The sequence below is a fragment of the Podarcis bocagei genome, assembly GCF_964188305.1.
Source record: "Podarcis bocagei genome assembly, chromosome: 15".
Lineage (NCBI taxonomy): Eukaryota > Metazoa > Chordata > Lepidosauria > Squamata > Lacertidae > Podarcis > Podarcis bocagei.
Window position 1 is genome coordinate 45781953 of NC_138141.1, and position 14763 is coordinate 45796715.

General features: G+C 49.7%; 1 protein-coding gene across 3 annotated transcripts; it reads right to left on the minus strand.

The window, feature by feature from the left end:
• Positions 1-708: 708 nt before the first annotated feature.
• INPP5K (inositol polyphosphate-5-phosphatase K) lies at positions 709-14559 on the minus strand. Of its 3 annotated transcripts, none has more exons than XM_081172144.1 (13): positions 14429-14559; positions 12527-12634; positions 11571-11679; positions 10536-10652; positions 9684-9859; positions 8665-8776; positions 8064-8173; positions 7843-7869; positions 6538-6727; positions 5495-5632; positions 4341-4424; positions 4144-4248; positions 709-3886 (listed from the first exon to the last, which is right to left on the minus strand). In XM_081172144.1, the coding sequence occupies exons 1-13, from the start codon at positions 14458-14460 to the stop codon at positions 3785-3787; spliced, it is 1410 nt and encodes a 469-aa protein (XP_081028270.1). In that variant the 5' UTR covers positions 14461-14559; the 3' UTR covers positions 709-3784. The 3 variants fall into 3 exon arrangements, with proteins under 3 accessions (XP_081028270.1, XP_081028268.1, XP_081028269.1); XM_081172142.1 differs by lacking the exon at positions 14429-14559 and adding an exon at positions 14016-14412; XM_081172143.1 differs by lacking the exons at positions 7843-7869; positions 14429-14559 and adding an exon at positions 14016-14412.
• Positions 14560-14763: the final 204 nt, after the last annotated feature.

The following is a 14763-nucleotide window of genomic DNA, read 5'->3' on the forward strand; positions in this document are numbered from 1 at the left end:
AGCCGCTCCCTGCCTGGTTATCTGCTTCCATCCGCAGCACAGGCCCTCTTCCTCCTCCCACCCCAGGTTGCACTCTGCCACAAAGGCTTGGAAAAGCCACAAGCTGGGAAGATTTAATTAGACGACTTTCCACTGCAGCCGGTGGTAGTAGCATTGTTCTGCCGAGAGATTAGCTTACTAAAGACAGATCCACCCACTCAGTTCAAAAGTGTCAGCAGTTTTCCCTGGCACATTTCTGAACTGGCATTTCTGAAGCAAGTGATCAATTCCGGTCTTGTTTTGTGGTCTGGAGGATCTGTTCTCCCTTTGCCAATAGGAGCCAAAACAGAAGACTCTTTTGAGCTGTGAAAAAACTTTGCATCCCAAGTTTGAAGCGGGGAGTGGGGGGAATCTTCCCAGATAGGCGTCCCCTGCCAATGGCAGTGAGCAGGACCATCTCTTTTCACGCCAACAATCTCCTCGTCTCCCCAGCAACCCCCTTCCCCCTTGTGCAATGGCATGCACCAGGGTTCAGGACACACACACATGCCTCACTTAAAGGCAGGCTCACCCTACTAATGGTGAAGACTTCTGCACTGCCATCACTCAGAAGAGCTTCCAGAGGAGAGACCACGCCCGAGAAACAGCTGGAACCGTTTCAGCAGAATCTGCGCCCTCTGCAGTGCCCCCTTGTGGCTCAGAGACAACAGCAACAACTGGGAGGCAGAGTAACTATCAGAGTTAACATTTATTTTTATATTTCTTCTTTAAACCATTTGTGATTCACCTCAAGGCCTGCAAGACAAGTTACCATCTAAAATAAAATAGTATAGAAGCACAATACAAACTAAGCAGTGAAGACAAATAGCAGCAGCAGCAGCAAAATACAGCAAATAACAGATGAGGGGTTGGGGGAAATACAGTTGTTACTTGGTACCTAAAACATGATTTTAAAAAAAAAAAGTTGATGCACTTGAAAGTGTATCACAAAAGCAAGGCACCAGCACAGAAAACACCCTGTCCCAAATCACCACCTGCCTGACCCGTGACAGTGAGGTGCCAGGAGCTGGACCTTAAGACAGTGGTCTCCAGGAACCAGCAGGTTCATATGGGAGGAAGCAGAGCTCCTTCAGGTACCCTTTAAGGAATTAGGCTTTAAAAAACAGTAGGAGAAGCACCTTGAACTGCACCCAGAAACCAACAGCAACCCAGTGGTAGTCTTGTAAGTATTGCCGATACATATTCAGTAGCTTGGACATTTTTCCTAGTCAGTCCCCCACAGTTCTTGGATGTTATCAACTGCAGATGTGGCCAAGTAATTACTCAAGAGGAGATGCACACTGGTAAACCAATCAAAGCTGATGAAAAGTGTTTCCTACCACTTGGGTGTCAACACCAGGACTAGATTTAATGGCAGATTTAACTGTGAACCAGTTTGGTATGGAGAAGTGTGACCCCTAGGCCACAAGACTCTTTGGCACAGTGAAAGGATGGAACACCTGCTTTGCCACATCTTGTTCTGTGTTGACAGAGCACACCTGACTGCCAAACAATTTTCGGGGTGAATCTCTCTCACACACAAAAATGATGTCATGATACAATGACACAAATACGATGCTTCTCTTAAATTCGCACAGCAAAGAACAAAGGAAGTGATGGCCAGGATGCTTAAAAGAGGAGAAAATGAAATTCCACTGAGGAAGCTGCCTTATACCACTGGTCCATCTAGCTTAGTACTGTTTACACTGCCTGGGTTTCAGACTCTCCCAGCCCTACCTGCCGATTGAACCAGCAGCCTTCTGCATGCAAGGCAGGTGCTCTGAGCTATGGCCCTTCCTGAAGAGAGTCCTTTCCCAGGCTGCGACAGAGCTCTCAAACAGAAAGATTAAAACAAAAAATATGTCCGTCACAGCAATGACCCCAGACAGTATCTTGAGGGTGTTTACCGAAAAGACAATAAAAAACCGCTCTCAATATATCTTCACGCATGTAACAAAGTGACATACAGAAAAGCACCTGCCACCACTGGCTCCCAAGGAAGTTCCTGCCCCAGGTAGAATGCGAGGCTCAAGCGAAGAGTCAGGCTTTGCCAGACAGGGCGCCCTTCTTGTGGGCCAATTTACATAAGAATCCTGCTGTCCATCTGCCACAATTTAACTTTAAATCCATTAGGCAGTGACTGAAGCTCACCTGCTAACAGGCACGGGGAAATTTGCCCCATTCAAAAACCTCCCATACTTACACTTGGTCTGAGTCTAGAAGGGAGCAAGATGCCCACCTTCTCGGAAACAGAAACTGCATTGGGAGAAATGGAAACTAGTCCAGATGCAACAGGAGTAATTCAGACAAGACAAAGTGAAAGTGCTTGTACATAAGGATTTTGGTGGGTGCATCTGCCTTATCTCAGAGCTCAAAGGCTGCCCACCATGATAACACCCACCACTAATTATTTCAGCCCAGGTTTCTCCTGTTCTCTTGGCAGTTTGTTACCTTTTCTCCACGGAAAACCTTTGAGTCACAGGAGCAGCTGAGAAGTGCCCAGAGGGCAGGGGCATCCATATTTCTCTCCCTCCCTTGTGAGTGCAAAGGCATGAGCAGCAAAGGGAATCCCTGCAGCGGCCAAGTCATATCCACACACAACATGTTGCCAACAGCAGCCTCCACATCACTTGCATACAGAGAAGAACTAGCCGGCTTTGCTTTATGAGCTTGGGGGCTGCAGAGAGTGCAGCACAGCAGCCCATCCTGACAGGGGCCTTGAGTGCTGAGTGGAGCCACACACTGCAGAAACATGGGCTGAAGGAGACAGGCCAGGTCCACAGAAATTTTGCACAGGTGCAGGAAATCCGCATCCAGATGAGGACTGGCCCCAGGAAGGTGCCAGCAAGGCTGTTTTACTGTGGAGCTTGCTTCAGAAGGGGAAGGGGAAGATAACACCTGCCCCTGTTCTTTCCTGACCTTTGGCCATGCTGGCTGTGGCTGATAGGAGTTGGGGGACCAACATCATCTGGACGGCACCACATTGGCTTCCCTTGTTGTACAGCTCAAAATAACCCCAGGTGGAATCACCAGCATGGCTGGGGGTTTTTTATGCGACAGGCCATCAAGAACTCCCACATTCCAAGCAAAAGTCAGCTGGTTGGTTGGATGGATGTAGATTTACCTCCAGAATTTCAAGCACTGAACTCTTGGAGATTAAAACTACCACAGGAAGTGGGGCAGCTGGAAGTAAAGATAACAGAAGCCATGAGCTGCTCAAGTCCCTCCCTCTTCACTGCTCTGTCAAGACTGCTCATTTCCAACCAACCAAAATGTCACAACTGATAGCATACTCTCTTCGTCTACGATAGAAAGTGCATTTCAGCTCCCAAGTAAATTCTAAGTGCATTTCATAAAAATAGGGAGCTGAATCCTGGAATGCTGGTTTTTAAAAAACAGACCAACCATCGACTACTTAATATTGCAGTGTATTGCCTGGGCCCTAAAATAACCCCTAGGAAAAGGAAGCAGCAGCAGGCCTCAGGAATACGTGCCCCCTGCCCTGTGCTAGGCCACTGGAAGGTGGATCCTCTTGGGAAAGCTACAATTAGTCAAGGTTCTTTAGTTGCTGAAGGTAGGCACAGCCTTGTTCCAGCTTCCTGGGACAGCAATAGAACTATTTATTTCCTAGGAAATGATGCTCTGGGCTGCTCAAACTCACATGCCCATCTGTGTTTCTAGCCTTCTTCAGAGAGAGGCCTGTTTCTAAGGCAGAGGAAGGAGGTTCCCTCCTCACAGACCCCGCTGCAGGGGCACGTGGCACAGTTCAAAAGTCACACGGTGGTTTCTCATCACAGAGCTGCTCCTGCATCCTGCTGACTCCGTCCCAGGCCAGGTCCTTCTCTGCTAACATTCTCCTTGGTTGAATCTGAAAGGAGAGATCAGTCTCTGTTTTTGTTTCTTATTATTTATTACAGTTCTCTCCCACCTTTCCTTTAAGGAGCTCAGGGCGGCATATATGGTTCTCTTCCCCTCTCTATTTTGTCCTCACAACAATCCTCTGAGGTAGGCTAGGTAATCCAAAGAGGAGAACCATTTCCCCAGGTGAGTCCAGGAACATAGGGAAGAGCTCCCTGGGAGTTCTAGGAACATGGCTTGTATTGAGTCAGCCCATCAGTCCCATACCTGAAAGGGCGGACTGATGCCAACCAGGGATTGCATTGTGTTGCTGTAATAACCCAGGAGAAACTCTCCTCCCGTTGCTGGAAGCTCCTCAGCACTGAGATAGACCTGGGGAAAATAAAGCAAAGGCAGTCAGCATTCAGCAAAACATCTGGAACGAAGCAGCCAGCAGTGATCACCTCAGGCTACTTCCCCCTCACCTGCTTGGCATCCTCCTCAGAGGAAATCTCGTTGTCTTGCACCCAGGCGTACATCACATAGTCATTTGCATGCTTGAAGGTCACCTGCAAGGGGAAAGAGCTGCCTTGAGCACAACTTGGTTGTCAGGGGAGTGAACACCTGTCTAATATGTGAGAGCTATTTGCTCTGGGTAGCTAAGGAAATGGGAGGCAAACTCTGAACTGTTTCACACTTCAGTATTGCTAAGAGTGATACAAGGTTTCAGAAATGAGGAAATATGACAACAAAACCAAGATTAAGCCAAGGCCACACAATGATTTATCACAAAGTTTGTAACCTTTTCTCTAAGGAAATTATGGCAACACATGTGGTATTTAGAGGCTTAGACAAGAACAGAAGAACTGGCCTAAATAATCCAAAAGATCCCCATACCAAAGACCAAGTCTCTCATCCGTCTCCTGGCTTTTGACAGCTTCCATCAAAACGAGAATTTTCAGGCGCAAGGAGGTTTGCCGCTCACGAGCCTCCTCTTGTCTCTGAGCCTTGCCTTTGTTTCTGGGCCAGGGTCTGCAGCCTGTTCTTTCCCCCAAGGGAACCAGACCCTTTGCTCAGGTCACTCAGTGCCCTCCCACCCTGATACCTCGGCTTCACACAACCCACCACTGCCTCCTTTTAGTCATCCTTGGCTGCAGGATGCCAAAATTCCTCTTGGAACTGCGGGCACTCTGGGCAGGAGGAAATCTCTGACACTGTCAGGAGGGACCAGGAGAACCTCTCCTTCACAAGGAGAAAATGGCACAGTTTTTCTCATGACCACAGCACACCTCACCCTCAAAGGAGCAGAGGAAATGGAAGCCAGGCCATTGGTATGTTGGCTCTGTGCTGTCTACAACAGGCATCTCCAACCTGCGGCCCTCCAGATGTTTTGGCCTACAACTCCCATGATCCCTAGCTAACAGGACCAGTGGTCAGGGATGATGGGAATTGTAGTCCAAAACATCTGGAGGGCCGAAGGTTGGGGGTGCCTGGCCTACACTGCAACAGCTCTCCAGGGTTTCAGGCAGGGGTCTTTCCCAGTTCAAGAGGCCAGGAATTCAACTGAGGACTCTTCTGCATGTCTCTGTGGTTGAGCTACTATCCTTCCCCCCTCAGTACACATCTGTGGCAATGTCACCTTGTAGAGACCAATCCAATCCCAGGCACTGCTTGGGAATTCAGGAGCTGTGGAGTAGCGGACGGTGGCATCTTGCTCAGCATCCCAGTTGCCCACAGGATGAAGCCTGACCAGTGGGACAGGTAGCAGAGGCTTCATCTGGAAGAAAGGAAAGAAGCTGAATCCCATAGCCACCCATTCAACAGCAGTCAAAGGCCACTCTTCATGCTCCCAACTCTGAAAACGTTAATAATCCTCAAGTGCTGCCACTTAAAGGTAAAGGGACCCCTGACCATTAGGTCCAGTCGTGGCCGACTCTGGGATTGCGGCACTCATCTCACTTTATTGGCCAAGGGAGCTGGCGTACAGCTTCCAGGTCATGTGGCCAGCATGACTAAGCCGCTTCTGGTAAACCAGAGCAGCGCACGGAAACGCCGTTTACCTTCCCGCCGGAGCGGTACCTTGCACTTTGACTTGCACTTTGAGGTGCTTTCGAACTGCTAGGTTGGCAGGAGCAGGGACCGAGCAACGGGAGCTCACCCCGTCGCGGGGATTCGAACCGGCGACCTTCTGATTGCAAGTCCTAGGCTCTGTGGTTTAACCCACAGCGCCACCCGCATCCCGTGCTGCCACTTAAGCTATCCTAAAAAGGTTGTAGAGTGACCCTCAAAAAAAATTTGGGGGGTGCGGCAGCTTCACAGGAGACCTTCCCAAATCAGTAGGCTGACGCAGTTACAGTTTGCAAGCACCTACACAAGAGAGGAGTTTAAACGGGCCTGGAAATCAAAGGCAGAGTCAATCCTGTTTATCTACTTAGGGTGCAAGGGCTCTCTCTCCACCAACCATAAGTTGGTTCGTGATCTGTCTTTGAGACACAGAGCAGGACTGCAAAGCGTCCATCAGAAAATACACCTTGGGTAGCTGGAAAGCTTGCAAAGCCTTCCCAGGACTTCTGTAGCTGGGCTTCATCTGCCCAGCCATTTCTCTGATGGAAGGGACCGGAGTCGTGGCCAGGTTCCCTTTTCCAAGAGCCAATTCTGCACTCAGGGAGAGGAGAACATTACCTCAAGTAAAAAGGTCCCGGTGACAGGTTTGTGGTCGCTGATGCCGTAACTCATGTGGCTGATGTAGCTGTGCAGGGACACAGAAATGGCCTCCTCTTCTGGCATCTCTCCTGCCTCTGAGGCCAACTGCAAAAGGTGCTTCACCCTCCAGAGGATCCGGTCCGTCCACGCAGGCTTCCGCTTCTTCCCACTGCAAAAGGGGAGGCAGTGAGGACACACCAACGAAGCAAAGCTGCTATCCATGGTGGCAGCAGCAGAGGCATTATGGGGACAAAGCAAACCAGTGCATACACTGCCCCCCACCGCCTTCATTTTATAGCTCAATCAAACAACGTCTATCTGGACGTTAGCAGATCTAAAAGAAAGGCAGACGAAGAAGAAGGGAGGTTAATCAACTTCGTATCAGAAAACAACACGAACTAGCAGCAACCAAGTGTTAGCCAGGTTGCATCAGCTACATTTACAGTGGCCCACGTGGTAAGTCATGAGACCATCAAGTGCTCAGGAGAGGTTTGCCCACATTGAAGTTTGTGCCACCTGCATTTCTGGCCCTGAGTGAAATGGTCATAACCCCAGGAGACAAATACAGCCTGGGCTGCCTGGTCATTCTCAGAGGACTCAGAGCATGAGGCTTTTAATCTCAGGGTCATGGATTTGAGCCCCACTTTGGGCAAAGGATTCCTGCACTGCAAGGGGGTGGGCTAGATGGCCCTTCAGATCCCTTCCAACTCTATAATTCTACGATAGAAAGATGTGGGAAGAAGACAGTTTGCTCGGCAGCACTAAACTCTTATTGCCACCGGAGTTACCAGTAGCTTAAGATCTGACCTGTTCACTCCATTCCCCACCGGGGTCTCTTTGAAGGGATTAAGCTACCCAAGGGGCAGCTGAGCAACCTACGAATTCTGTTTTAAGCTGCTGAGCTGACTAAATAGCAGCCAGCAGAGCCCTTTTGTGCCTTGTGGAAGCAAGTGCAGCAGAAGCACTTCCTATCCTGACTTCTGAGGAGCCCCAGCAGGCAGGCGAGAAAGCAAACCTAGTGAGCCAACAAAACTGAATCTGCAAGGGCTATCATGCTGGAGAACAGCTGCTTCCTTCATCCCCATTGATCACTGTGGGGGAAACTCTCCGTTGCACCCAGATGCAAGAGGCTCTTTTTTATTTCAGGTCCATCACGCCAATTAGCAGGTTAGGATCAAGCCTCCAGCAGCTGGAGAGAATAGAGCAGCAACAGTTTGAAATGCTAATAGCCTAATAGTCTAAAATGCTGAAGATTTGGAAAGGAGGGCATCAAAATCTCCTTACTTAAACCAAAGGAGCGTCTTCTGCCCCCTGAAATAGAAACAGACATTAGTGCAAAAATCCCAAACACCAATTCCACTGGAGCTCTTTTGGAGGACTGGGCCAAGACACTGATGAAGCTCTCTCCTTCCCCAAACTGCCTCCCGCTTTCTTCTGCTTATTCACCTTCACCAGCCTGGTCATACATCCACGATGTGTGTGTTGTGGGGGTAACCAGCATTTACCTGGTGTCATAGTCATTTGAGTACAGGTCAAACTTGTAGGTGGGTTTGAACTTCAGGGGCCCCTCCATGAATTCTTGAAGAATGGGTTCCTTCTTCTTAGCTATGTTAAGCTGCATAAATAAAAAGAAAGGAATAACAGAAACGCAAAGCAGCAACGAGGCCCAACTAAAAGAATATGCAGCCTCCTCTTCGAGGCCTTTCTTTCTTTCTTTCTTTCTTTCTTTCTTTCTTTCTTTCTTTCTTTCTTTCTTTCTTTCTTTCCTTCCTTCCTTCCGGAAAGGAGATCCACATGAAGGTCATTTTACTCCACAGAAATTGATATGGAATGGGACAGGCAAGTTTCACAACTTCCCAGGAGGAAATTTAGAGCCAATTGTGAAATAGATATGGACCAGGAATAAGGCAAAAAATTATGGGAACAAAATGAAAATATTCACAGATTTGTTGCCAAGTGACATTTGGGGGGTGAGTCATGGGTGGGTGGAATGGGCAGGAGAAATTGTAGGGTCTTCCATCAGGGGAAGCCAGAAGAGAGAAGAAAGCAGAAGATCCTGGTGGTGGCACCTGCACAGGGATGGAGAACAGAACTTGGAGGTAGTACCTGGTCCTTTTCCCACAAAAGGCTGAATCGGCTGTTATTGATTGATTCTCGAATGAAATGCAGGCCGTAATCTTCAATCCGGAAGTTCAAGTCACCAAACCAGAAGAGAACGCTTCATAGAGAAGAAACGAGAAATAACGGCTTAAGAAAAAACAGGAGAAAGCTGCAAGGCAGACGTCAGACATAGCAGATTCATCCGCACATGTCATCTCAGGAGCACATTTACTCTGTAGTTCTCCATTATCTTTCACCACTGTGCAAAGTTATCTGTCCTCTTGCTCGCTTTGAACTGCATGGTTTTTTCCCATTAGGAAGCATCACTTAGTCTTGAAAGTGACAAGGTGCGGAGGGGGGGGGGGCGGAGTCAGGCTCACTACTTACAGTGGCTCCCAAAAGAGCTGCCAGAACAATGCTCAAAATGGTCCTCCCTCTCTGGTCCAGGCACCTTACCCCCCTCCCTTCGCAGAACCAGGTGCTTCAGAGCAAAAGGGAAGACTTCCAAGCTTGGGAGTGAGACCAAGGGCTGTTCTGCTTGAGGACCTCCTCTTCTTCCAGGAATTTTGTTCCCTTGAACGGACTTCTGTGGAGCTCTGAATAAACCCTAAACTACAAAATTCCACAACCACTATCTCTTTTTAGGAGTTGGGCAAAAAAATTGTTATTTAGCTGGGAATTTGGAGTGCCAATTAAGTTTGTGGCCTTCTGCTCAGCTTTTTATTAGGATAAGTTGAATTGAATCCACATTTTATGGATGAGCATTTTAGATTGTTTTTAATGTTCATTTTTGTAAACCACTTTGAGTTGCTTTTGTGGAAACAGCAACAAATTAATCACCACCACCACCACCTTCATGAAATAACCCTCTTCCGGATGCTCTCACTTTGGGTTCAAAGCTATCAGAGAGGCTCCCTAAACTAAATGGACAATGACATATGTAGCAGAGGCCAAGCCAAGCTGGATCCTCTTTTCCTAGAAGCAAGACAGCAGGGCAGCCTCGACCAGATTCAGTTGCCACTCACTCGTGATCCAGGACGTTGGGAATCTTTTCGCCTTCAAACTGCTGCATCTCCAAGATGCGCTCAAAGTCATCCAACCGCTGTCCTGCATTCTCCATGTGGGCTGGCAAGTGGCAGTTCAGGAAACAGACGGTATGTCCATAGACAGACATGCGAGTGGTGACACCCCCCTTGTTTCCCTACAAGACATAAGAAGCCAAGGCACGGACGGATCAGGTCCCCCAGATCACACAACAGCAGCGCTTGAGGCTGTTTTGGGACTTGTTTCCATTGAACTTGTTTCCATTTCCAGGTACATTTCAGAAGCAACACCTACCATTCATAAATATCAAACAGTGCTATTTTTCTAGAAAAAGAGGTGTCGGAACTTTTCAGGAATACCTCCTTTGTTCTCTTATAATGGCAACGGCGCCCACCTGAGATGTGTCGGAACTGAGTTCTGGTGAGTTTCAGCTAAAAAAAGCCCTGGTCAATCCCAAACTTGTTTGAAGACAAGAAAGGGACTGGAATCCTCAAGACAACAGAGAAGTAAGCCACCATGAGTGTTAAATAGGTAGCCAGGAATCAGACTGTACTTTGGGTACAGAAGTGAGGAGCAAATTTGCTAGCACCAGGGATGGCAGCACTTTTTGCTCTGATGTGGTCCAATCCTGCATCAATCATACAGATTATTCTCTGTCGCCCTTGACAAGTTTATAACTTCAGACAAAATGTTTTAAAACTTTACTAAAAGGAGTAAAATTCTATACGTTCTTTTATTCCTCACCGAAGCCACCGCTGACAACATGCAGAAGCCAATTTGTTGCAATTTGAAAAAGCCATTAAAAGGTCTGGGAAACACGGTGAGCTGCTTACCCAATATCCGTAGAGACCCGTGCGAGTGAACTGGCTCTGAATGTCCCGTATGAAGGGGACGTGAGGCTGCTTTGCAAAGACCAGCAGGAGGAGACCCTGCATGCGTATGGAAGAGACCTGCGAGCGGAAGAGAACTTTAAAAAACAAACACTAGCGACCCCCCAGAAAAGGTTAGGATGCCCCAGGAAATCCCAGGCCTGGGAAGGGAGTCCAAACACTGCTCAGTTGGCTAAAGAAAGGCGACTGCATCTCCCCTGAGGGCCAAGGAAAGCTTCTGCTTCCTCCATTCTTGATGGAATTTGAGATAAATGGAAGACAGGCAGTATCAAGAATCTCTTCCTGCCCAGCCCTGATAAAGGCACCGGGGAGCATCTGACCAAAGCCAGTGCAATGCTCAACAGAACTCTGACCGTGGAGTAGTGTCTGAGGACCAAGCACAGGAAACATCAAAACTGTAGCCTTGTCTTATTTAATTTAATGCACAGCCACTGCAATTCTAGGTGGTTGGTAGGCCTTTTGGAATCAAACCAGACTAGACCATTCTTGAAATCAAAAGAACATAAGAAGGTCCTTCAGCAACTGGATGGGCCAAAGGGGTCCTCTAGCCCACTGCCCTGTTTCCCATAGTGGCCAACCTGCTCCCCATAAGCAGGACCTGAAAACAGCAGAAATACTCTCCACGCTTGTAATTCACCGTATTCAGAGGCACTTGTTGCCTCCAGACCAGTGGAGGGAGCACAGAGCCACTGTGACTACATTACTTCTTGCATCGGAGACAATTCTAGAACACTTAATTCCAAAAGCCAGCCTTGAATGGTTTCTGCTTTGGCGAGTCCCTGGGAGGAGTGGGCAGTCACTGAGAATGCCTCCCCAACGTGCCCTCCCTATGCTGAATGCAAACTCTGGAACACCTGCAGCAGATCTATGACTGTCTGCTGGTCAGGAAGGAGGCAGGGCCACGGCCAAATGACAGAGAGAATATTCATCAGGAGAATGTAAGCCAGAGACCACCAATAGACAAATCAACATGATTACCTTGACATAGCGCAGAGGAGAAAGAACATTCATGAAGAAAATACTCCAAGGATCATCAAAGGCCATGTCGGATAGGAAATTCACAATCTTGGAGTTCACCTCCTGTAAACTGAACAGTCCAGGGTTAACCCAGGTAATCTTACATCTCATTTTGACAAAAAGTACCCAGACCTATTGGGAACCACTAAGAGCAGGAGCGGCTGCTGCCTCTCTGCTGTCCAATAAAATGTTTGTTAATCTTTTAACCCATCGCCTGCATCCACATGAAAGCAGAGGAAGGGAGGGTGCATCACTACACAGTGGCACAATTCTGGATACCATCTTAGCACACTGAGTACTGACTTTTTTTTAATAATATTTTTTATTGGTTTTACAAAAATTTTATGAACAATACAAATAGAAAAACAAACAAACATGTATAATTTCCTCTCCTTTTTTCATAAACCTCACTTCTCTGACTCCCCCAAACCTCCCCTTTCTACATCCCAATTTCCGGAATTGTTTCAGCAAATCCTAAACTTAATTTTATCAAATTTATCCCTTATTGTTCTTTTCTTTTACTTAATCTTTTGTCGCTGCAATCTCCTTTTCTTACAAAAACCCCAACATTTTAACATTCATCAATTTTGTAGTATTTCTTGAGAATACTCTGGTTTCTCTTCAGATCGTATAAATCTTTCGCACTGAGTACTGACTACTCAGTACTACTCAGTGAAATCACACACCAAGAGCATTCTTTCTTGAAATCCACACAATCCTGAATGGCTGCCCCTTTTCTTGAATGAGATCGCTCACCTGTGCCACATTCCCCCTATGTCCAGAGACCTGCAGAGACCTTCTGCAAAAGATCTCAAGAAGCACCATGCTCTTGAAGGCCGCCCCCTCGCTTCTGCAAATGGCATGACCAGGATGATATCCCCAAGAAGAGCCCCAGCTCTAGTTCCCAAAATACCTACCCAATGACATACATGTCCATTTCCTGGTCTTGCAAGTTGAGCTGCAGCAAAGAGGTGACATCAGGAGGGGGAGAAGCTGTGCCCACGTTCCAAGTCACCAAGTGCAACCTTCAGAGACAGACAAAAGGCAGTGCAGCTGAAGTACAAACAGGTGGGGACAGGCTACCTCATCATCCCATTTATCTCTCCCCTCCTCGTGCCTTATTATCTGTAATCCTGCCCTAAAAACACCAAAGCCCCGCTGGAGAGAGCCTGTCTGCCTGGGAAGGGCACCTGATCCCTAGAAGCTTCTGCTTCTGCATCTTCCCACAGATCAGAAAAGCCTCGTCGATGGTGTGTGAGACTTCCTCGTGGATCTCGTCATCGGAGCTGACGTCCTCCACGCAAGCCATGAGCTGTGCCACTCGCTGCCGCAGCTGCAGCCGCCCGCTGGAGCCCGTGCTGCTCACACTGGCCGAGCGGCTGCGCAAGGCAGAGGGGGTGCCCTCCAGGTCCAGCAAGGAGACGGAGAGCAAGTCCTGAAGCGGCTCTTCAGGCTGCAAAGATGCCATGGGGCCAGAAGGAGAGGGGCATGCCCCACTCCCCACCCAAGGCGCCCCCCAGCCAGAGAAGGGTCAATGTAGGCAGAATTAAGCCTTGCTTCTGGCACAAGCTAAGCAAGGAAGCCGTCAACCGCACCAGAAGGCAACTCTGAGGCAGGAAGGGACGTCCTCTTCCCCTCCTTGCAAGCCCTCAAGGTGCACCCCCCAAACCCATGCCACGCGCCAAGATTTAATGCTACTGGAGCCTGGAGATTTATGAAAAGCTATTGTTAACTGAGGCCAATCACATGTTTCTGCCACTGTGTCATGGAGGTATAATCACTGGTTTTGAGGCACGTGCCCCACATGGAGGGATTGCCAAGCCAGGGACAAAATCTGACAAGTGACCCCCTCAGGAGGCTTTTATTAACACAGCTTCTGGCTAGGAAGGGGTTTGGGGGTTCAGAGGTGGCTGTTGGAGCTTAGCTTGTGGTCAGAGAAGTGTGGGGAAGGGAAAACATATTTGGCCTGTTTCCCCACCCAAGTCAGCCCTCCACATGGCACAGGATGTAGCCCAGAGACAGGTGGCCTTCCAAAGGCTGCCAGACTACAGCTCCCATCACCCCTGAGCACTGACTCCGCTGCTTGCTGGGAACTAGAGCCTAACATCTACTGGAGGTTCCCCGTAAATACAGGAGCTGCAAAGGCAGAAAGCGGATGTGCCGCGCAGGGCCGCGGTTAGGAAGACCTGGCTGGGACTTAAGCGGAAGCCCGGAGTCGCCTGCCAAGCGCAAGACCCGCGTCCCGCGGGAGGAGGGAGAAGCGCCACCGGCAGGCAGCCCGGCAGCCCCCGATCCTGGGCGTGTTCCCGGCCGCCTGCCTGCCTTTCCGCGGGCGCACCTGATCACCGCCCCCGGAGGATGTGGCAAGTGCGGACAGGAGAGCCCCTTTGGCAGCAGGCGCAGCACCTGCTGAATAAGCGGCCCACGAAGGACTCAAATCCCAGCCAGTGCTTTGCAAGCCGAAATCGGCTTTCGCGCTTCCCGCGGCGATTAGCATAACTCCCGCTCCGGAGCCGCATCCGGGGGCTTTGCTGTAAGAAGGAGCGCCTGTCTGCGGGCGGAGGCCGGTCACGGGGCCCCGAAATCCTTCGGGAGGGGTTGCTGCCTCCTCGCGGGAAACCCCAAGGGGGCGGAAGAGCCTCGAGGGAGCAGCGGGAGTGGGGGCGCCCCTTGGGGCAGGAAGGCTCGGGCGCACTCTGCACATGCCCAGGGACTCCCTTGACTCCGCCGGGGGCACGTGGGCCAAAGGGGGGTTTTCCCAAGACGGGTCCCCCGCGCGCATGTGCAGGCGCAGCCGGAGGCCCCCTCCGCGTCCTCACCTGAGATGCCGCGGTCCTCCCTCCGCCTCCATCGCGGCTGCCCGAGAAAGAAGAGGCGGGCGAGACCGGAGGAAAGAGCTCGCTCCGCTCTTGTGACCGCTCCGGCCAATCGGGGCAGGGGACGAGGTCGGCGCGCCTCCTGATTGGCTGGGATGCCAAGAGGCCGCGTCGTTCTGAGCACGTGATGCAAACAACGGGGAGCGAACGCAGAGCTACCCAAAAAGGATAGAGTGTCATATCCGGTGCACTTCCGGGTAGAAACAAGAAGCTGGCCAGAGAAGTCAATGGGGTTTTGAGGGTCGCTGCGACCCTGGTGCCTGCTGCTCTTCATGATT